We start from the raw sequence: 23,088 nt of genomic DNA on the forward strand, positions 1-23,088 counted from the left end.
CGGGTCTGAGGGCGGGGGGGCCTTATCGGAATCTGGAATTCCCCTTTAACAAGGGGGCCCGCAGATCCCGCCCACCCATCAATTGTGAATGGGTATCAGGTACATTGTACCCCATTACCCATTCACCAAAAAAGTGTCAAAATGTAAACACCACGAGACAGGTTTTTGACAATTCTTTTGTTAAAAAAGAAAAAAAAAAAAAAGGGTCCCGCAATGTACATCCACTGTCCATCACGCTGCCTGATGGACCCGAAAAATAGAAAAAAACAAACAAAGCTCTGCCTCGAAGGGAGGCCTCCCGCCTACTGCTGTCTCTTCCCTTTGACAGCTGTTATATAGGCAAGGGCGGGGCCACCCAGTGACGTAACCAGGTGACCCCGCCCGACCATTTTAACTGTGGGCAGCTGAAGCTGCTGCCTGTTCACTTCCTGGATTTACACAGACACACAGAGGCACACCTGCAGCTCTCACTGGCCCCCTTCCTTCCTGGGGTATTTTCTATGTATGATTTTGTTCAACTCAGTAGCCAAGTGGTCTGCACTCTTGCCTTGAAAGACTCAGGCCATTAGTTCAAATCCCACACATTGTAACACCTACTTAAAGCTTACATTCTAATCAGCAGCATATGCTGAAAATAGGCGAATGCCTATTAGCCACTGTCAAATCAGTTTGGTTGATTCCATAATATTAACTTTTCAAATGCATGCAATGGTATGTAAGTATTCAATAATATTATGGTGTGGAATTCCAAAAATTACACACTAGTTAACGTGCAGGGGTTTTTTAATTTTTTCGGTTTTAATTTGCTTGTGCACTGGAAAAATAAACACAGCTACCTTAGGTGGGTGGTAGGTTGGCTGGGATTTGAATTCATAACCTGAGTGCTTTGTAGACATCAGTGCACAGCATCAAGCCATTGTGCCAAGTACAACTGAGACCTGCATAATAGTGCAGTATGATTAAAGAATTAACATAAATATTTACTGCTTTATAGTCTCATAAAAAACTAAATTAACATAAAAAAATAAAAAAACATATAACAGATATGTAACTTAAATGTTCAATACATGTAACTTTACAGAATAGCAGACATTACTCTGTAATACTCATTCATAACTGCATTAGTTAGCAAAAGAAGAAAACAAACTAGGAATACTAATTGGAATATACATAAATAGATGCACACAAGGTAGCGCACATCTCACATAAACATGTTTTATTCACATTCATGTGACCATGGCTGCAGTGCAGTTCCAAACTCGGTAGTAATAGGCACTTGCTAATTCACAGATATGCCGATTTGACATTTACAAAGGCATGTTCGCTAGTAATAGCGCGCTTTTTCATTTGCATTTTCGCCTAGTTGAAGTCTTAATTGGCTTAAATGGGAGTAACTAAATGTAGAGCGACCATTGCTTCACGTTTTTCTTAGTAAATGAACCCCTGTATGTCCAAATCATATCTGTGTAGCTGGAGATCCCTCAAATATAGCCACACAACTATGTGGGTAGTCCTGGACTTCACTCTAACTTCATACAAGTGATTACCTCACCCTTGGCCACTTACAGTGCCTTGAAAAAGTTCTTCATACCCCTTGAAATTTTCCACATTTTGCCATGTTACAACCAAAAATGTAAATGTATTTTATTGGGATTTTATGTGATAGACCAACACAAAGTGGCACATAATTGTGAGGTGGAAGGATAATGATAAATGTTTTTTACATTTTTTTTTACATACAAATATCTGAAAAATGTGGCGTGCCTTTGTATTCAGCCCCCCCTGAGTCAATACTTTGTAGAACCACCTTTCACTGCAATTACAGCCACAAGTCTTTTGGGGTAGGTCTCTACCAGCTTTGCACATCTAGAGAGTGACATTTTTGCCCATTCTTCTTTGCTCAAGCTCTGTCAGATTGGATGGAGAGTGTCTGTGAACAGCAATTTTCAAGTCTTGCCACAGATTCTCAATTGGATTTAGGTCTGGACTTTGACTGGACCATTCTAATACATGAATATTCTTTGATACAAACCATTCCATTGTACATCTGGCTGTATGTTTCGGGTCATTGTCCTGCTGGAAGGTGAACCTTGTGATGGTGTGTTCAGGGTGATGATCAGTATTCGTTTTCTGCCACATATAGCGTTTTGCTTTAAGGCCAAAAAGTTCAAGTTTGGTCTCATCTGACCAGAGCACCTTCTTCCACATGTTTGCTGTGTCCCCTACATGGCTTCTCGCAAACTGCAAACGGGACTCCTTATGGCTTTCTTTCAACAATGGCTTTCTTCTTGCCACTCTTCCATAAAGGCCAGATTTATGGAGTGCATGACTAATAGCTGTCCTTGTGGACAGAATCTCCCACCTGAGGTGTGGATCTCTGCAGCTCCTCCAGAGTTACCATGGGCCTCTTGGCTGCTTCTCTGATTAATGCTCTCCTTGCCCGGCCTGTCAGTTTAGGTGGTTGGCCATGTCTTGGTAGGTTTGCAGTTGTGCCATAATCTTTTCATTTTCGAATGGTGGATTGAACAGGGTTCCGTGAGATGTTCAAAGCTTGGGATATTTTTTTTATAACCTAACACTGCTTTAAACTTCTCCACAGCTTTATCCCTGACCTGTCTGGTGTGTTCCTTGGCTTTCATGAGGCTCTTTGTTCACTAAGGTTCTCTAACAAATCTCTGAGGGCTTTACAGAACAGCTGTATTTATACTGAGATTAAATTACACACAGGTGGACTCTATTTACTAATTAGGCGACTTCTGAAGGCAATTGGTTCCACTAGATTTTAGTTAGGGGTATCAGAGTAAAGGGGGCTGAATACAAATCCATGCAACACTTTCAGATATTTATTTGTAAAACATTTTGAAAACCATTTGTCATTTTCCTTCCACTTCACAATTATGTGCCACTTTGTGTTGGTCTATAACATAAGATCCCAATAAAATATATTTACGATTTTAGCTGTAACATGACAAAATGTGAAACATTTCAGAGATATGAATACTTTTTCAAGGCACTGTACATGCCCCACTAAATAGTGGGATGATGGGGATTGTTGACATAGCAAGTCAAAGCAAAGCGAAGGCCTATGCCTTTTGGTTTCAGGGAATCCTGAGGCTGATAGTGGGTTGTGTGTGTGGCTGGGGAACTGGCTGGCTGTCCTGATTGATGTTTACCTTGGTATATTTCTCCTGCTTGCTGTAGATGGCGGACAGGAGACGGTAACATTCTATACAGTCAGGGGTTTCTGCTGCTATACGATGAGCTAGAGTCTCTGCTTCATTCGACTGACCCATCACTGCCTGGACTTGGGCCTGCAAGACAAAGTGGACATCAGAGAAGGAGAATCAAAACAGATCCAAAGCTAGAACAAAATATGTATAAAATATGCAAGGGATTAAAAAATGCAAAACAAAAATGAATAGTAGCAATACTAAAATAAATATTTATGTATAAAATAGAGAAGTTCAGAAATGGGGTAATATTCACCAAAAAGGCACTTGTGGACAGTGTCTAGGGGAGCAAGATAAAATATGGAAACACTTTATAAGAAGAGTGCGTGATTTAAAAAAAATAAACACTCATACTCACCTAGGTGGATGTTGCATCGATCTGATGCTGCATCTGTCCCCCACTGGCTCTACACTGAGAACTAAGCAATCAAAAACCACAGATCACCCAGGTCCGCTCTGAGTAAAGAGTGGTTACTGTCATTAACTGCTCTGTGCTGTGCCCCTCCAGCAGTCACTGGAGCATGGGGCTGTGGAGGTGGCGGGATCGCGTGGCTCGTCTCCCAGCTGAGCCAACTGCTGGTCAGGAATTTGGGAGGATTTTGACATTATTGTCTAATGTCTCTAAGCTAAGAGTTAAGTGTGTTCCCAGGTTTTCTGTTTGGTGGGTTATTGCGGGGTCCAGCCCACTGGTTCTGTGTGATATAAAAGGAACAGGGGGGTCTGCACCCAGGGAGAAAGAAAGCCTGAACCTAAAAATAGAAGAGCATAAGGGAGTCGGATGGGAAATGCAGGGCTTGGAAAGCTGCCATGCTGTCATCACAGCCTGGAGTACGAGAGAATTGCTGAAATCAGAGTTTAACCCACTATGGACTGTTCCAATTATGGACCTAACCTAAGCAGGTATGCTGGAGCAGCCACAAGCCCAGTGGTGGCCGCACCAATAGGGGCGCCGCCACCCTATCCATGCGTCTGGCCCCCTAATCTACATGCAAGTCGCCAGATGCATGGATTCCAATAGTTTTTTTTTTTTTTAAGCATGTGATTAGAGCCTGAGGCTTAAAAAAAGGGTGGGCTCAGGGCGCAGAGCACTGAGACCCAACTGACTGGGGGGGGGGCAGAAAACCCGACCAGCAGGGGAAGGGTGGCGGTGGACAGATTGCCCCCCCCCCCGAAAAATATACCACCAGCTGCCACTGCACAAGCCTGACATTAGGGACTAGGAATGTTAGGGGAATGTCTGCACTTTATTCTGAACTGTTACCTGTGACTGTCACCATGTTAATTTATTCTTCAGTTAATCTTTTGAAACTTTGCCTGGTCTGAAGTTACTAAAAAGGTGTAATGTAAGTAACCGGCACACATAGCTAGAGCTCGGGCCAGTAAAGCACATTGGGGGTATGATACAGTGTGAAAACACAGTGGTAACCAAGCGTAACTAAGTTTTGTCTAGCAGCCTGTCATAAGCGTATATATGTGGCAGGCATTGCTTCAGCCGCGATCTGTCTCCTATATCAATGGGAGCAGATCTGCACCACTGAGGCCCTCATCCTGTTAAGTGAGGTAGCGGTTATACACTGGACAGGTGGAGAGGGCATTGATTCTGCATGTCCCTCCTAAATGCACAAGTAACTGTGCTTAATACATCAAGAGAATTACTAGAGTTTGTTCATGTTTGTCATCCACCAGGTAGTGAGTGTGGCTCAAGTAAAGGTACCCTATGTGTAAGGCAGTGACCCCGTGCAATATGCCTAGCATAGCCCAGAAGAACCCACCCCAGGGTAGGACTCCCATTTGGCCCTTGCTTGGTGCCCAACCAGGAGGGAAACTCAGAGAACATGACAACCACCCTGTCACCTTGACCTGTCCTACAAGCCAACAGTTGACTTTAGCCCACTGTCGGCTGATTCTGGGTCACAGGAGTGCAACTAAGTGCATTCCTGAGACCCACAGGGGAAGTATGGCCAAAAGACCTTTAATTTTTCTTAGTCTGGCCACAAAACCTAGTAGCAGTACTAAATTTGAAGAGGGGGGTAAAAGGGGATGATGAGTGGAGTCACAAGATTCTTTGGCTTAGGCAATATTTGATATGTGATATGTCTTCCATATCTGGGAGGTTTTGGCTGGACTGTGCATCGCTTTAAAGTCGAACTTAAGGCACCTCTGATGTAATGAAATTGAAACTGAATACGGCTCATTTCACTGCACACTGTGGTCTCTAATTCAGATGTGGTCTCCAATTCAGATGGAGACCACCCCATTTCATGGCTGGAGGATGTCCAGCATCATTCAGCTCTTTCCACCCTATCCCTACTATCCCTAGCCCACAACCTTCATTCATTGGATTCCAGTTTCAATTATGGAGGCTCAGCATCTAATGTGGGTGTTACCGAGGCCAGACTGCATGCAGATACAGCCTGGCTAAGAACACTCACTCTTCCAGACTGATATCCACCTATCAAGGCATTTTGTTATATGTTTAATAGACATGTGTGATTCGGTTCATAACGATTTTCGTACGAATTTGTTAGTATTCGTACATTCGGATCAATCCGAACATTCAAATAGCTGAAAGAACCAAAATCCGAAAAATTACGAAATTACGAATAAGCAAAATAACGAACATGCGAAAGTACGAACTTACGAACAGACAAACTTACGAAAACACGAAACTCCGAAACAGCAAAAGAACGAAAATGACATCTATAACGAATGATTTGTGTTTCATATTTTCAATCCTTTGTCTGTTCGTAAATTCGTATGTTTGTATTTTCATTTGTGTGTTCGTAATTTCGTTTCTTTGTATGTTTGTAATTTAGTTTGTTCGTGTTCTCGAATCATTCTTTTGAATGGAGAGTGTAATGCCTCGTACACACGAGCGGACTTTACAGCAGACTTGGTCCGACGGCCTTTCCGTCGGACTACCTGAACGGACGGACTTGCCTACACACGACCGGACTTTCCGGCAGGCTAAGTCTGCCCGTCTTTCCGACGGACTTTCACCGGAGTTTCGGCGGACTTTCAGAATGAACGGACTTGCCCACACACGGACAAGTCCGTTCATTTTGAATGTGACTCGGGTACGACGGGACTAGAAAAGGAAGTCAATCTTGCTGCTTTTATCGGCGAGATTGACACCTTGCGAGCCCCGTCGCGGGGCATACCAGGCCCTTAAATCTGGTATGGATTATAAAGGTAACCCCCTACGCCGAAAAAACGGTGTGGGGTCCCCCCTACGATTCATACCAGACCCCGATCCGAGCATGCAGCCCGGCCGGTCAGGAAAGCAGTCCAGCCGGAGAGACCGTTGTGTCAACATCTGGAGAAGAGAAGAGGGAAGAAGCCAAGAAGTCAAGAAGCCAGAAGTCCGGGCCTCTGCTGGCAAAAGAGCGGCATGAAGACAGCGGAGGAGCCGGCAGAAGAACTGGAACACCGGGAGAAGAGGCCAGAGAGAGCGGAGAAGAACCAACCGGATGCCGGGAGAAGAGGAACCGGAGGGACCCCCGAAGCCTGAAGAAGACCCCCTGAAGCCGGAGGAAGACCCCCGAAGCCGGAGAAAGACCCCCCCAGAGCTGTCTAATAAATTATTTTAAAAGCCTGTGTAGTGTGTTTTATTATTGACACTTTTTCCCTAGGTTAATGGGTAGGGGTACCATGTACCCCATACTCATTCACATAGGGTGGGGGGCCGGGATTCCGATAAGCCCCCTGCCCGCAGACCCTGACAACCAACGGCCAGGGTTGTCGGGAAGAGGCCCTTGTCCTCATCAACATGGGGACAAGGTGCTTTGGGGTGGGGCCCCGCAGCGCGCCCCCCTCCCCCCTCCCCCAAAGCACCCACCCCCCCATGTTGAGGGCATGCGGCCTGGTACGGTTCAGGAGGGGGGGGGGGGGGCGCTTGCTCGTCCCCACCCCCTTTCCTGACCGGCTGGGCTGCGTGCTCGGATAAGGGGTCTGGTATGGATTTTAGGGGGGACCCCACGCCGTTTTTTCGGTGTAGGGGGTTCCCTTTAAAATCCATACCAGACCTAAGGGCCTGGTATGCCCCGCGCTCGCCGCAATAGGAAAATTTTTTTTCCTATTGTAGCGAGCGTGAGATGCAATACCCTGCCCTTGCGTCGTATCTGGTCCATCGGACTAGCATACAGACGAGCGGGCTTTCCGTCAGGAACTGAGTCCGACGGAAAGATTTAAAACATGTTTTAAATTTAGGTCCGGCAGACTTTTGGGGAAAAAAAGTCAGCCGAAGCCTACACACGATTGGATTGTCCGGCCGGACCAAGTATCCCGGAAAGTCCGCTCATGTGTACGCGGCATTAGTGTGTCTTAAACACTTCAGCCCTGGAAGGATTTACCCCCTTCCTGACCAGAGCACTTTTTACAATTTGGCACTGCGTCGCTTTAACTGCTAATTGCGCTGTCATGCAATGCTGTACCCAAACAAAATTTGCGTCCTATTCTTCCCACAAATAGAGCTTTCTTTTGATGGTATTTGATCACCTCTGCGTTTTTTTATTTTTTGCGCTATACACGGAAAAAGACCGAAAATTTTGAAAAAAAAATGATATTTTCTATTTTTTGCGATAAAAAAATCCAATAAACTCAATTTTAGTCATACATTTAGGCCAAAATGTATTCAGCCACATGTCTTTGGTAAAAAAAATGTCAATAAGCGTATATTTATTGGTTTGCGCAAAAGTTATAGCGTCTACAAACTAGGGTACATTTTCTGGAATTTACACAGCTTTTAGTTTATGACTGCCTATGTCATTTCTTGAGGTGCTAAAATGGCAGGGCAGTACAAACCCCCCCCCCCCCAATGACCCCATTTTGGAAAGTAGACACCCCAAGGAAATTGCTGAGAGGCATGTTGAGCCCATTGAATATTAATTTTTTTGTCCCAAGTGATTGAATAATGACAAAAAAAAAAAAAATTTACAAAAAGTTGTCATTAAATGATATATTGCTCACACAGGCCATGGGCATGTGTGGAATTGCACCCCAAAATACATTCAACTGCTTCTCCTGAGTATGGGGATACCACATGTGTGGGACTTTTTTGGGAGCCTAGCCGCATACGGGGCCCCGAAAACCAATCACTGCCTTCAGGATTTGTAAGGGCGTAAAAATTTGATTTCACTCATCACTACCTATCAGTTTTGAAGGTCGTAAAATTCCCAGATGGCACAAACCCCCCCAAATGACCCCATTTTGGAAAGTAGACACCCCAAGCTATTTGCTGAGAGGCATGTTGAGTCCATGGAATATTTTATATTTTGACACAAGTTGCGGGAAAGTGACAATTTTTTTTTTTTTTGCACAAAGTTGTCACTAAATGATATATTGCTCACACAGGCCATGGGCATATGTGGAATTGCACCCCAAAATACATTTAGCTGCTTCTCCTGAGTATGGGGATACCACATGTGTGGGACTTTTTGGGAGCCTAGCCGTGTACGGGGCCCCGAAAACCAATCACCGCCTTCAGGATTTCTAAGGGCGTAAATTTTTGATTTCACTCTTCACTGCCTATCACAGTTTCGGAACCATGGGATGCCCAGGTGGCATAACCCCCCCCCCCCCCCCAAATGACCCCATTTTGGAAAGTAGATACCCCAAGCTATTTGCTGAGAGGCATGGTGAGTATTTTGCAGCTCTCATTTGTTTTTGAAAATGAAGAAAGACAAGAAAAAAATTTTTTTTTTTCTTTTTTCAATTTTCAAAACTTTGTGACAAAAAGTGAGGTCTGCAAAATACTCACTATACCTCTCAGCAAATAGCTTGGGGTGTCTACTTTCCAAAATAGAGACATTTGGGGGGGGTTTGTGCCACCTGGGCATTCCATTGCCTCCGAAACTGTGATAGGCAGTGAAGAGTGAAATCAAAAATTTACGCCCTTAGAAAGCCTGAAGGCGATGCTTGGTTTTCGGGGTCCCGTACGCGGCTAGACTCCAAAAAAGTCTCACACATGTGGTATCCCCATACTCAGGAGAAGCAACAGAATGTATTTTGGGGTGTAATTTCCCATATTCCCATGGCATGTTTGAGCAATATATCATTTAGTGACAACTTTGTGCAAAAAAAAATGTCTTTTTCCCGCAACTTGTGTCACAATATAAAATATTCCATGGACTTGACATGCCTCTGAGCAAATAGCTTGGGGTATCTACTTTCCAAAATGGGGTCATTTGGGGGGGCTTTGAACTGTCCTGGCATTTTATGCACAACATTTAGAAGCTTATGCCACACATCACCCACTCTTCTAAGCACTTGAAGACAAAGCCCTTTCTGACACTTTTTGTTTATATGAAAATTTTTTTTTTTTTTTGCAAGAAAATTACTTTGAAACCCCAAACATTATATATTTTTTTTAAAGCAAATGCCCTACAGATTAAATGGTGGGTGTTTAATTTTTTTCACACAGTATTTGTGTAGCAGTATTGCCCAAATGTTTGATGAAATAAAAAAGATGATCTTAGGCCGAGTACATGGATACCAAACATGACATGCTTTAAAATTGTGCACAAACGTGCAGTGGCGACAAACTAAATACATTTTTAAAAGCCTTTAAAAGCCTTTACAGGTTACCACTTTAGATTTACAGAGGAGGTCTACTGCTAAAATTACTGCCCTCGATCTGACCTTCGCGGTGATACCTCACATGCATGGTGCAATTGCTGTTTACATTTGACGCCAGTACGACGCTTACGTTCACGAGAGCAGGGGGGGACAGGGGTGCTTTTTTTTTTTTCTTTATTATTTTTTTGTTTTTTTATCTTATTTTTAAATTGTTCCTTTAATTTTTTTTTTTTTTTATAATTTTTATTGTTATCTCAGGGAATGTAAATATCCCCTATGATAGCAATAGGTAGTGACAGGTACTCTTTTTTGAAAAAATTGGGGTCTATTAGACTCTAGATCTAAGTCATGAAATGCTCGTAGCTTCTGGTTTCTTAGGCCATAGAGATGTTTGGAGCCGCTCTGGTCTCTGATCAGCTCTATGGTCAGCTGGCTGAATCACCGGCTGCATTCTCAGGTTCGGTGGGGGGGGGGCATTCCCTCCCACTACTTGTAAAAGCAGTCTAGCCACTAGGATTGCTTTTACATGAAAGGCGACCGCTGGATGAAAAGAATGATACCAAGATGATACCTAAACCTACAGGCATCATTCTGGTATAACCACTCAAAGTCGTGAATGGCGTACCTGAAGACAAAAAAATGGTTAACAATAAAACACAGTAAAGTATAAAAAATTGCATACCTGAAAAGCAAAGACCAGGATTGTCAGGACAGGAGGGAGAATAATAGCGGGTGTCACGCCTATATCCGCGCTTGCTGCAGACACGACATCTTTTTTGGGGGGGTTCGTTGGGTAGGGGTACTCGGGAGGACATAAAGAAAATGCCTCTCATGCAGCCGACTGCATTTGGTTGGGGATGTGAATGGGGGAAGTACGGGAGCTGCAGAAGTGGTGGGTTCCCAATTATTAGGATTGGCGAATGCAGCAGGAAGGGCATTATGGGCACGACGGGCCTGTGTTTGTCTTCTTCTTGGTGGCAGCGAGACACTACTTGTGCTTGCCACCTCACCAGCTTGAACTGCACTTATGGGACTTGCCACGTCACCAAGTGTTACTGCAGTGCTGGTTTGACTATGACCGGGGTGTACTAGGCCGCTGGTGCTTGCCAGTTCCCCAAAACGCTACCAAAAAAACTGTTAGCGATCGCAGGGATCAGGCCTGACTCTGCGAACGCTGCAGCTATGTGTTTATTGTTTTGTAAGTGACAGTGATCGATCGATACTGCACTTGGGTGGGCTGGGTTGGGCCGGGCGGAGAGGCAAAACACAGGTTCTAGCAGGTATCTGGGCTGATTCCGCTAACATTGCGTTTTTGGGAACCCTAAACTGCTGGGGACGCTAGTATAAATCTGATCGGATCAGATATTGATCCGTTCAGATACTATACCACTAAGGGAGGTGTACGGTGCATGCGTGGGTGTTAGCGGTACTGGCGCTAACCTAACGCTGCTTGGGGCTGGTGCTTGCCAGTTCACCAAAACGCTACAAAAAAAACCAGTTAGCGATCGCAGGGATCAGGCCTGACTCTGCGAATGCTGCAGTTATGCTTTTAGTGTTTTGTAAGTGACAGTGATCGATTGATACTGCACTTGGGTGGGCTGGGCTGGGCCGGGCGGAGGGGCAAAACGCAGGTGCTAGCAGGTATCTGGGCTGATCCCACTAACACTGCGTTTTTGGGAACCCTAAACTGCTGGGGACGCTAGTATAGATCTGATCGGATCAGATATTGATCCGTTCAGATACTATACCACTAAGGGAGGTGTATGCTGCGTGCATGGGTGTTAGCGGTACTGGCGCTAACCTGATGCTGCCTGGGGCGACACAGACCCTATCTGACCCTAAAACCTAACTTATATCACCGCCGGGCGATCAGAGGGCTAAACCTTTATTTGGTAATAAACGGCGGGTGCCCTGACACTATAAAAAATAAACTAACTAACCAGCGTCATCCGTAACACTTATACGGTGATCACTGGTGAAAGGGTTAACTAGGGGGCAATCAAGGGGTTAAAACCTTTATTAGGTAGTATATGGGGGTCCCTGACGCTATAATACAGCGATCAGAAAAATGATCGCTTAGTGACACTGGCGACGGGGGGTGATCAAGGGGTTAAAACTTTATTGGGGGGGTTAGGGGGGTACCCTAGACCTAAAGGGGGCTAACACTAACTGCCCTACCACACTAATGCCCCGTACACACGGTCGGATTTTCCGATGGAAAATGTCCGATCGGAGCGTGTTGTCGGAAATTCCGACCGTGTGTGGGCTCCATCGGACATTTTCCATCGGATTTTCCGACACGCAAAGTTGGAGAGCAGGAGATAAAATTTTCCGACAACAAAATCCGTTGTCGGAAATTCCGATCGTGTGTACACAAATCCGACGGACAAAGTGCCACGCATGCTCAGAATAAATAAAGAGATGAAAGCTATTGGCCACTGCCCCGTTTATAGTCCCGACATACGTGTTTTACGTCACCGCGTTTAGAACGATTGGATTTTCTGACACCTTTGTGCGACCGTGTGTATGCTAGACAAGTTTGAGCCAACATCCGTCGGAAAAAATCCTAGGATTTTGTTGTCGGAATGTCCGAACAAAGTCCGACCGTGTGTATGCCCTATAACTGTCACAAACTGACACCAATGCAGTAATCAGAGAAAAAAACAAAAAAACTGCTTGGTGTCAGTGTGACGGGGGGGGGGGGTGATTAGGGGGTGATTTGGGGGTGTAATGTGTGCCTGGCATGTTCTACTGTGTGTGTAGTGTTTGTGCACTCACTCGGATGTCTTCTCTCCTTGGCGCGGAACGGAAAATACCGAGCCGAGGAGAGATGACATCACTTCCTCTTGTGCTGTTTACTATACAACAGCAGAGGAATGATTCCATTGGCCGGGAGCGATCGGGAGGGGGTGGCCATGAATTGATGGCCTCCCCCTCACCTCCGATCGCCGGGGGAGAAATGCCGAGGGAGGGTCCAATCGGGCCCCCCGTCCGCGGGAGGCAGATCACGTACAGGTACGTGATTCTGCCTGCCCGTGCCATTCTGCCGTATATCGTCGTGAGGCGGTCGGCAACTGGTTAATATGTATGTTCGTAATTTCGTATGTTTGAAATTTCTTGTTCTCTAATCATTCTTTCGAATGGGCAGTGTATTAGTGAGTGATGTATCTTACTATACTTAATATCTTTAGCCAATCAATCAGCTTATCCCCCTTCTGAGTCACACTGCATTCCTGAATCTTTTTGGATTCAGTTGAGGAGGAGACTGAGTCAGGTCTCGTGACTGAGGGCGTGGACTGGAGTAAGTACAGGACTTATTAGAAAAGCAAGCATAGGATTATTATTTGTTATTTCCTACGAAAGTACGAATCAACGAAAAAGGCAATCTCACAAAAGTAACAATTACTAAATTACGAGTAGTGTACCGAATAAACGAAAATTATTATCAAACAAAATTACGAATTTCGAATCAAAGAAAATTAGACTAACGGAATTAGGAATCATTTCATATCAACGAAAATATAACTGTTACGAAAATACGAACGAGTCCGAATATGAAAACTCGCGTATTACGAATCGTTACGAATCAGTGGAAACATAAAGAAACAAAACACATTTTTTTTGTTGTGCACATGTCTAATGTTTAACTCCTGTTTATACCACAGCTGAAAGCTCTTGGGAAGAGTAGTGAGTCAGGGTGCTGTGATGTGTTCAGGAAGGTAAAGTATAACTGAAGGCAAAACCTTTTTTTTTAATTTGGATAGAGTGGAGAGGGATTGGAACACCCATTAGGTTTTTATTGTCCATGTTAGGGAGATTCATCCTCTCTATTTGTTATATTTACCATTATCACCAAATGTGACAGCAAAAGAAAAATCCCAAATTTTGGGTTGCCCCCAGAACAGGAATAGTGGGGAAATCTTCCAATGAGAATACTAGTTTTGGTGACCCTGGTGATACCCAGGGATTCCCTGACTATAGAGGATAGAGGGATTTTCTCTCAGTTTCTCTTTAGCTAGTGAAGGGAAATCCCCCCAATGGGAGATGATAAAAACAAACCTTACAGAGGTTTTAACCCTCCCTTATTCGATCCAAAATTAAAAGAAACAGTTTCCCTTTAGTTCGACTTTAAGTACATCACCCAGCCTGTCCATCAGCCATGATCTGCCTGCACTGCAGAGAGGCACACAGACCAAATGGAGACATCACTGGGTTCGAAATAAACAATATAATGGAAAAAAATGTCAGTAGCATGTTACTAAAGGTGGGTAAGAGGGACCAGGGAAGGCAAAACATAGGCAAATTAGCTTTCAGAAACTTCACTTCCAAATATTAATAACAAGTCGCCAGTGGATCAAATGAGTTAGAAGAAAGCATTCCATCTTCTGTGTTCACACTTTAAATAAGTTCAGGGACCCCTTAAGGATGCAATCCTATGCACTTACCAATGACAGGCATATCTGGACATTCTCTGGGTGAAGTCCCACTGCCTCTTTATAAAGACGTAAGGCCTCGTCATGCTTCCCTGTGTTATAATACAAGGCTCCAAGAGGGGTGATGACGTCAATGTCCCGAGATATCTGTAAAGCCCTGGTCAAGACACAGAAGGGAAAAGCAATCTAACTTTACACTTGTTTTATTTTTAATATAAGTAACATGACACAGATACACCTTACTAGCAGGTAATGGTATCAGACATCAATACTTTCCAGGTTTAAACATAGATGATCAAATGTCTATACTGTAATTTCATCTCGTTTTATGGACAATAAAGAGTGAGTCAGACCTGAAGACTATAGGGTGAATCCACAGCAATCAAAGGTTTAGAGATTTGACAGTCAAGTAAAGGGGTACTTTGATACCCTTTCTGGTTTACTCTTGGCATGTAATGAGCAGTGGCTCTTACATCCATTTTCAGTGTCTTCTCATTACTGAATGATTAAGGCCTCTTCAGAGGGCATTTGACATGTGGTGTGGAGACATTATATGGCCTCTTGACCACCTGTCTAAACCCCTAAACACTGCACCAGTGCACCACAACCACAACAGCAGTTGCAGGGACCCCCCATTCAGTTGAATAGGTCATGTTTGGTGGGCCTTATACTGCCCAACAAACAACAGCAGGAATAATTTTTGTTGTGCCAGGAAGCAAAAAATCATGGCTCCAGCATATGTACACCCCCCTCCACTGCTTTTGCACCTGGGGTGCTAAAAACACAGCTTAACTGCGATGTTTTACTACCCCCCCCAATCACAAGTAAACAAAGCCTAAGTGAAAAGGTTAATGTAATTTATACTTACTGTATGGTATATTGAGGCGCATGATGTTTTAAGAGTGTCATGCCATAATGAAGTTAGGACTTGGTAAGATCCAAATAACAACATTTACATCATGACACTATTACACCCCTAAAGGGTGTGTTACCTATTTTCAAATTGGTCGGAGCTAACACTCGCCCTAAATGGGAGATGGATTGGGACCCATGTTGTAAAGGATCCCTTTACTAGTTCACTAAATGTTGGTGATTTGTATCAGAAATATGGCCTCTGAAACTAATTCCAAGTTTAGATTTGCATAATCATAGAAGGATCATTTATTATTATTAATTATGGACAATGTGAGAGGAGGACTGGGAACACTCTAGGGTGGGCATATACACCCCAAGGTGGGAGGAACGACTGACACCAAAGTGGGCAGGACCAAAGCTAGGAACTATACCAGGGAAATTATAGCGATTTAGCCTTCAAGAGATTATAGATGCCAGCAAATCACTCAGCTCAACAGAATCTACCTATGTCCACAATATTATGTTTGTATCAATGTATTCCTGTATCACAACCATTCTAGGGTACAACAGCTGAGTTGGTGCCATGAGGATAATTTACTAAAGGCATTCAAGAATCTTCACAAAATAAATTTAGTGAAGATTCATTTTGTATTATCCAATCATGAAAAAAGCATATTCCTGTTTATTATTACTACAATGTATTAAGTGGAGATTCCCAACTCCTTTAGTAAATCAACACCAATGTCTAAATTAAAGATTTACCAATAAAACTCAGAAGGTGCCTTACTTCTTGTACCACTTCTCAGCCTCCCTGTTTTGGTTCAGAGATCGGTAAAGGCGGCCGAGGTTCAGCATGGCCACATGATGATTTGGACGCAGCTGTAGTGCTAGGAGATAGTGAGACACAGCTTTCTGTGGAGCTCCTGGAACAGACAGTAAAACGGCATGACATTTAATTTGCTATAGTACTATCATATACAATTAGCCTTTTTTTTTTTAATAAAATGCTTGCTTTACCTTGCTTTTAGCATCCTTTTTTTTGCAACTTTGAGTTGCTAATCTCCTGCATCCTCTTTGCAGAGACATTTTGTCTGCATGCATTACAGCAATGGCTGCATTGCATTTCTCAGGGTGGGTTTCCTGATAACAATGGACTGTGCAATGTGCACTGGCACAACCACAGTGTTAAATGGAATCGCATGTGACAGTGGGACATAACAAGAGGACAACTAGGAGACAGGGACAGCATATTGTTATCCTATAGCAGGAAGTGCCTGAACAAGGATCTTCATGGCAGGTTCACCTGGGATTATTTTAATGAAAGCTGCAGATTTTGAAACAATGAAATTGTACCTTTGGTATTGACATGTTGAAAATAATATAAGATTTAAATGATTGAGTTTATATCTACTTTAACCACTTGCTTACTGGGCACTTAAACCCCCCTCCTGTCCAGACCAATTTTCAGCTTTTAGCGCTGTCGCACTTTGAATGACAATTGCACGGTCATACAACACTGTACCCAAATGAAATTTTTATAATTTTTTTCCCACAAATAGAGCTTTCTTTTGATGGTATTTGATCACCTCTGCGTTTTTTATTTTTTGTTAAAAAAATTGAAAAAGACAGAATTTAAAAAAAAAAAATTATATTTTTTTTATATTTTGTTATAAATTTTTGCAAACAGGTAATTTTTCTCCTTCGTTGATGTACGCTGATGAGGTGGCAGTGATGGGCACCGATAGGTGGCAGTGATGGGCACTAATGGGTGGCGGTGATGGGCACTGATGGGTGGCAGTGTTGGGCACTGATTGATGGCAGCACTGCTAGCTGGCACTGCTAGGTGGCACTTGTGGGCATTGTTGGTGGCACTTGTGGGCATTGTTGGTGGCAATTGTGGGCATTGTTGGTGGCAATTGTGGGCATTGTTGGTGGCACTTGTGGGCACTGTGGGCACTGGCAGGTGGCAATAACAAATGGCACTTGGAGGCACAGATGAGGCATCTGTGCCTCCTTCCTCTTCGGGACCGATGTCCCTTTCACATAAGCCTGTTATCGGCTTTTTTTTCCTCCTCACGCTCTCTGCGTGAGGAGAAAACGAAACCGATCACCGTGTTTTGTTTACATCATGTGATCTGCTGTCATTGGCTGACAGCTGATCACATGGTAAGGGGCCGGGACCGGCCCCTTACTCGGATCTGTGATCATCGGAGTCTCCGTGACTCGGTGATCACAGCGCGCACGCCGCGCGCCCTGCAGGGTGCGCGCGGTGTGCGTGCACAGGGGAGGACGTCCTATGATGTCCTCCCAGTGATTGAGGTCCGCGCTGTAGCCGTCATTCGGCTATGGCCCGGACCTCAAGTTGTTTCACACTGCTCCCTTGATAAAAACACATATGTGTTTTTGGTGCATTTTCTAGTTTCTGACTCCAATCATGCACCTGTGAAACATGCACATGTGACTTAAAAAGCGCACCAGAAATGCAACTGCCCTGCATTTTTTATGCATTTTCCATTAATTTCAATGGGGAGGTGCATTCTTGGTGGGCTTTGTAAACATGCACCAAAAATGCAGCATGCAAGAATTTTAAAAATGCCCCGCACCCGCTCCACATTGGTGTGAAGGATAAAAGTGATATTAAACGTTTGGCTTAAAAAAAAACAAAAAATAATAATAATAACAAACATGTAACACTTACCTGCTCTGTGCAATGGTTTTGAACAGAGCAGCCCCAATTCTCCTCTTCTGGGGTCCCCACTAGCGCTCTTGGCTTCTCCCCCTTGACCAGTCCCCCAATAGCAATCTGCTTGCTATGGGGGCACTGGTGCGTGCTTGCTCCCAAGCCATGCTCTATGCATCCATAAGACACATAGAGCCACGGTTTAGCCCCGCCCCATGATCTCTTCTTATTGGCTCACTGGCTAGCTGCCATCTCAGCCAATGAGGAGAGAGAGACCCTGGGCAGCCGAGGCCCTTATGCACATCGCTAGATAGAGAGGGAGCTCAGATGAGTATTAGTGGGGCTGTGGGGGGGAGCACCACACAGAAGGTTTTTACCTTTATGCATAGAATACATGAAGGTAAGAAACCTTCAGCCTTTACAACCACTCTAAAGATAATTTTTTTGTGCATTTGTGTTCCGCTTTCTAAACACCATAAGAGAATAAAAAAACTGATCAGTGGTAAACAGCCTTCAGCCTAGATTCACACTGCTGAACTTGCACAATTTCATACCCGCATGTCAGTCCGACTTGGAGGGCGATTTCAGAGACATCTGTGCGGGTTCCTGCACAGATGTCTATTGAAATCGCATCTGAAGTCGCCAAAAGTAGTACAGAAACTACTTTTGGAAATCAGAAAGTTGATTTGACATGTCATCAATGTGAACCTAGGCTAAGTCACATGACCTTTCAAAGATCTATCAATGCTGAGACAGCCAAAAATACAGTATTGTCCACAGCAATGAGACTATTTTTATCATTATTCATATAGTGGCAAAATATTCTGCAATGTTGGAAACATCTTTAAAAAAAGATTCTTATAATGTAACAAAAAGGTAGAAACAAAGGCCTTGTGCAGAAGAGCTTATAATACAAGCAAGAAAGAGAATCATGAGAAGCAAGTACTTATTTTTACAAAGGTCCTGCCAAATCTGAGTATAAACCAAAATAATTTTATAACAATGCTGCATCTAGGAAGGGAAGCTGTTAATGAAGTGCAGATGGACTGGATGTTGGTGAAATGGGATAACAATGGCTGGAGGGAATGTAATGATGGAGTATAACATGTTGTAGTGAAAAGCATAAAAGATAAAGGCAATTTTAGTAGAAGTACTTAAAGTGGGACTAAAGTCCTCTCGGTATGGGTGGGAAATGTGGGTTTTCATCATAATATGCAAGTATGCACAGCATACCTGCACATTATGGCACACATACCTTAAGAGTACCCTCCTCCAACGCTGACAGGTCGAGGTTCACAGTCTCTGCTATGTACTCAACGCTCCTTCCGGTTCCTGCCTCGCTCCCCTTTGGCCATTGTGCAACAACTAATGACTGTCCTCTTCACCAGTGCTGGGCAGTCCTCCCTTTTTCAAATGACGTCAGTTGCGTTCTGAGCAATGTTATACTGGGAGTGCAGGGTGCTGCGGTGACTCCTCAAGGGGTAGGCCTATGACAACCTGCACTCCCAAGAAATTGGTAGAATGATGCTGTGCATCATCTAACCCAGAAAACCAAGGACATTCGTGGCAGAAAGGAATAACTAAGTGGGGCAACACAGAGAGCAGATTAGTAGGATACTACAGTGGACAATATGGGGGGACAACGCAGAAAGCAGATTAGTATTACAGCAAAAATAGTTTTTTAATAAGAAAAAAAACCTCTTGGGGAACCTTTTAAAGTTGGGCTTTAATTACAATAAAGAGAAAGGTTACTCACCAAAATCCACCAAGAACACTCCATAGTTGTTTTGCAAGTCTGAGCTGTCTGGACAATTCTTGATTCCTGTCACATAGACCTCTTCTGCTTCCTGCTGACGTTTCTGAAGAGATTGAGGGAGACCCAACATTAACACTCTTAGATGTAGTCTCAGGATGATTTCAATCTCAGTGAAGTTCAACAATTGGATTGAGTTGCATTTGTCAATACATAAAGAAGCTTGGACATATGTTAATAATTTACAGTGGGACTAGTAATAACCTATGCAGTGCCTGTTTTTTCTACAGTAAATCCCCACTAATCAGATGCCTTATTGGGTTACATTTTCACCTTGGATATTGCATGAAATTTGTATGTTCTCCCTGGGCATCTTTTCCCACAATGCTAACAGAGTAATAGGCTTCCATGCAAAAAGAATTTGTGTATTTACAGTATCTCATAAAAGTGAGTACACCCCTCACATTTTTTGTAATTTTTTTATTATATCTATTCATGTGACAATACTGAAGAAATGACACTACAATGTAAAGTAGTGAGTGTACAGCTTGTATAACATTGTAAATTTGCTGTCCCCTCAAAATAGCTCAACACACAGCCATTAATGTCTAAACCACTGGCAACAAAAGTGAGTACACCCCATGTCCAAATTGGGCCCAAATAGCCATTTTCCCTCCTCAGTGTCATGTGACTCAGTGTTACAAGGTCTCAGGTATGACTGGGGAGCAGGTGTGTTAAATTTGGTGTTATCGCTCTCATTCTCTCATACTGGTCACTGGAAGTTCAACTTGGCACCTCATGGCATAGATCTCTCTGAGGATCTGAAAAAAATTGTTGCTCTACATAAAGATGGCCTAGGCTATAAGAAGATTGCCAAGACCCTGAAACTGAGGTGCAGCATGGTCAAGACCATACAGTGGTTTAACAGGACAGGTTCCACTCAGAACAGGCCTCGCCATGGTCAACCAAAGAGGTTAAGTGCACATGCTCAGCGTCATATTCAGAGGTTGAATTTGGGAAATAGACGTATGAGTGCTGCCAGCACTGCTGCAGAGGTTGAAGGGATGGGGGGTCAGTCTGTCAGTGCTCAGACGATACGTCGCACACTGCATAAAATTGGTCTGCATGGCTGTCGTCCCAGAAGGAAGCCTCTTCTAAAGATGATGCACAAGAAAGCCCCCAAAAGTTTGCTGAAGACAAGCAGACTAAGGACATGGATTACTGGAACCATGTCCTGTGGTCTGATGAGACCAAGATAAACTTATTTGGTTCAGATGGTGTCAAGCGTGTGGCGGCAACCAGGTGAGGAGTACAAAGACAAGTGTGTCTTGCCTACACTCAAGCATGGTGGTGGGAGTGTCATGGTCTGGGACTGCATGAGTGCTGCCAGCACTGGGGAGCTACAATTCATTGAGGGAACCATAAATGCCAACATGTACTGTGACATACTGAAGCAGAGCATGATCCCCTCCCTTCAGAGACTGGGCCGCAGGGCAGTATTCCAACATTATAACGACTCCAAACACACCTCCAAGACTACCACTGCCTTGTTAAAGAAGCTGATGGTAAAGGTGATGGACTGGCCAAGCATGTCTCCAGATCCAAACCCTATTGAGCATCTGTGGGGCATCCTCAAACAGAAGGTGGAGGAGCGCAAGGTCTATAACATCCACCAGCTCGGTGATGTCGTCATGGAGGAGTGGAAGAGGACTCCAGTGGCAACCTGTGAAGCTCTGGTGAACTCCATGCCCAAGAGGGCTAAGGCAGTGCTGGAAAATAATGGTGGCCACACAAAATATTGACACTTTGGGCCCAATTTGACATATTCACTTAGGGGTGTACTCACTTTTGTTGCCAGCGGTTTAGACATTAATGGCTGCGTGTTGAGTTATTTTGAGGGGAAAGCAAATTTACGCTGTTATACAAGCTGTACACTCACTACTTTACATTGTAGCAAAGTGTCATTTCTTCAGTGTTGTCACATGAAAAGATATAATAAAATATTTACAAAAATTTTAGGGGTGTACTCACTTTTGTGAGATACTGTACATTATTGAGCATGCGAGACAAGGACGGCACATTTCTTTTCTAGGAGGCTGTAGGAAGTTGTTTTTCTATAGGCTCCATAGTCAAACAGGGAATTTCAAGTGGAGCTGTAGCCCATAGCCAAACCCAGCTCATTGTTCTCCACACTCCTCCTTCAGATCCAGCAGACTGTGTCGCCATCTCTGTTCCTGGCCTCTTTCAGGAATAGCATGCCTACCCTCAGACTGCATTAATAAATTCTATTGCATACGCACACACTGAAGTGGTTGTAAACCTCAGACATGAAATATGAACAAAGCATCCCTCTATCGTGTGCATGTGCACTGAGTGTCACTTTTGCCTGCTGCTTCGTTCCTTTGCTATCAGCATGTGTCACTTATGACAAGTTTTCCTGACACCAAGAGAAAAATGGTGACAGGGAAGGGACCTCCAGCTGATTGACAGCCTCAGCTCTGTTCCTGTGTGCTGTGTGTAGGGGGGGGGTGTCCCTTTTCTACAATCAGCTGTCAGAGCTCTCCTCACTGAGCTCTGCAGAGTGTAACTTCAGCTCTATGCCCCCTTTTTTCTGAACTCTCAGACAAGCTTTAAAATTCAGTAATTATACGAGAAGATCTGGACAGCCGCACACCGGGAGAAAATGCAAGTGTCTTTAATGTAAAAACTGGATCATAAAGCATACAGGACACTATAGCGTAAAAGTATAGAAAAACAGCTGACGCATTTCACACTTATGCCAAGTGCTTACTCCTAGCTGTGAGTAAGCACTTGGCATAAGTGTGAAATGCGTCAGTTGTTTTTCTGTACTTTTTCGCTATAGTATCCTGTATGCTTTATGATCCAGTTTTTACAATAAAGACACTTGCATTTTCTCCCGGTGCGGGGCTGTTTAGATCTTCTCATATACTTCCTGCTTGGCTCAGCATTAGCCAGCACCTGGGGCTCTTTCTTCCTGGAGGCAACCATTTAGTTTACACCTGGTCTGAATCCATACCTGTGCGGTGAAGTCTCTCTCGCTACATTTAAAATTCAGTACTTTGAATGGATGTAGAGAAGAAAGGGCTGCATATAAACAGATACAACTTATGTAGGAGGATTTGTTTCATCTCGGTGTACAACCACTTTAAATACAGTATAACGCAATTTCCAGGTTGTGCTCTATAAATCCCAGAATAAGTATCAATAAGTATAAGTATCTATAAATCCCAAATGCTTGGAACAATTATAACCAGTGGTACAACATTGCAGAATGTCAAACCAATTTCTAAGGTTCCAGAAAAAATGGCATAAAGAGTGCTAGTCAATTGTGAGTCCAAGGAAGCGTTAATCGCTCATCAAATAACCGAATAAATCAGTCAACGTATTTCAGGGATTTGAACACTATTCCTTCAAGCGTAAGGCAAATCCAAGTGAAAATACTTATATGAAGGGAGAGTGTTCAGATCCCTGAAACATGTTGACTGTTTTATTAATTATTTGATGAACAATTAAAACTTGGTTGGACTCACGTTTGGTCCG

The 23,088-nt window shown here is 43.7% G+C and overlaps 1 protein-coding gene across 1 annotated transcript in view; it reads right to left on the reverse strand.

The window, feature by feature from the left end:
• The window catches only part of TMTC1 (transmembrane O-mannosyltransferase targeting cadherins 1), a 118,125-nt gene that overhangs the window by 20,322 nt on the left and 74,715 nt on the right, over window positions 1–23,088 (reverse strand). Inside the window, exons 14-17 of the mRNA XM_073621694.1 lie at window positions 19,531–19,633; window positions 15,882–16,017; window positions 14,252–14,396; window positions 3,174–3,311 (exon numbers count right to left, since the gene is read on the reverse strand). Coding sequence (XP_073477795.1) covers window positions 3,174–3,311; window positions 14,252–14,396; window positions 15,882–16,017; window positions 19,531–19,633 — 522 coding nt within the window. The remainder of the gene's footprint in view (window positions 1–3,173; window positions 3,312–14,251; window positions 14,397–15,881; window positions 16,018–19,530; window positions 19,634–23,088) is intronic.

The sequence above is a fragment of the Aquarana catesbeiana genome, linkage group LG03 (genome assembly GCF_042186555.1).
Source record: "Aquarana catesbeiana isolate 2022-GZ linkage group LG03, ASM4218655v1, whole genome shotgun sequence".
Taxonomy (NCBI): domain Eukaryota; kingdom Metazoa; phylum Chordata; class Amphibia; order Anura; family Ranidae; genus Aquarana; species Aquarana catesbeiana.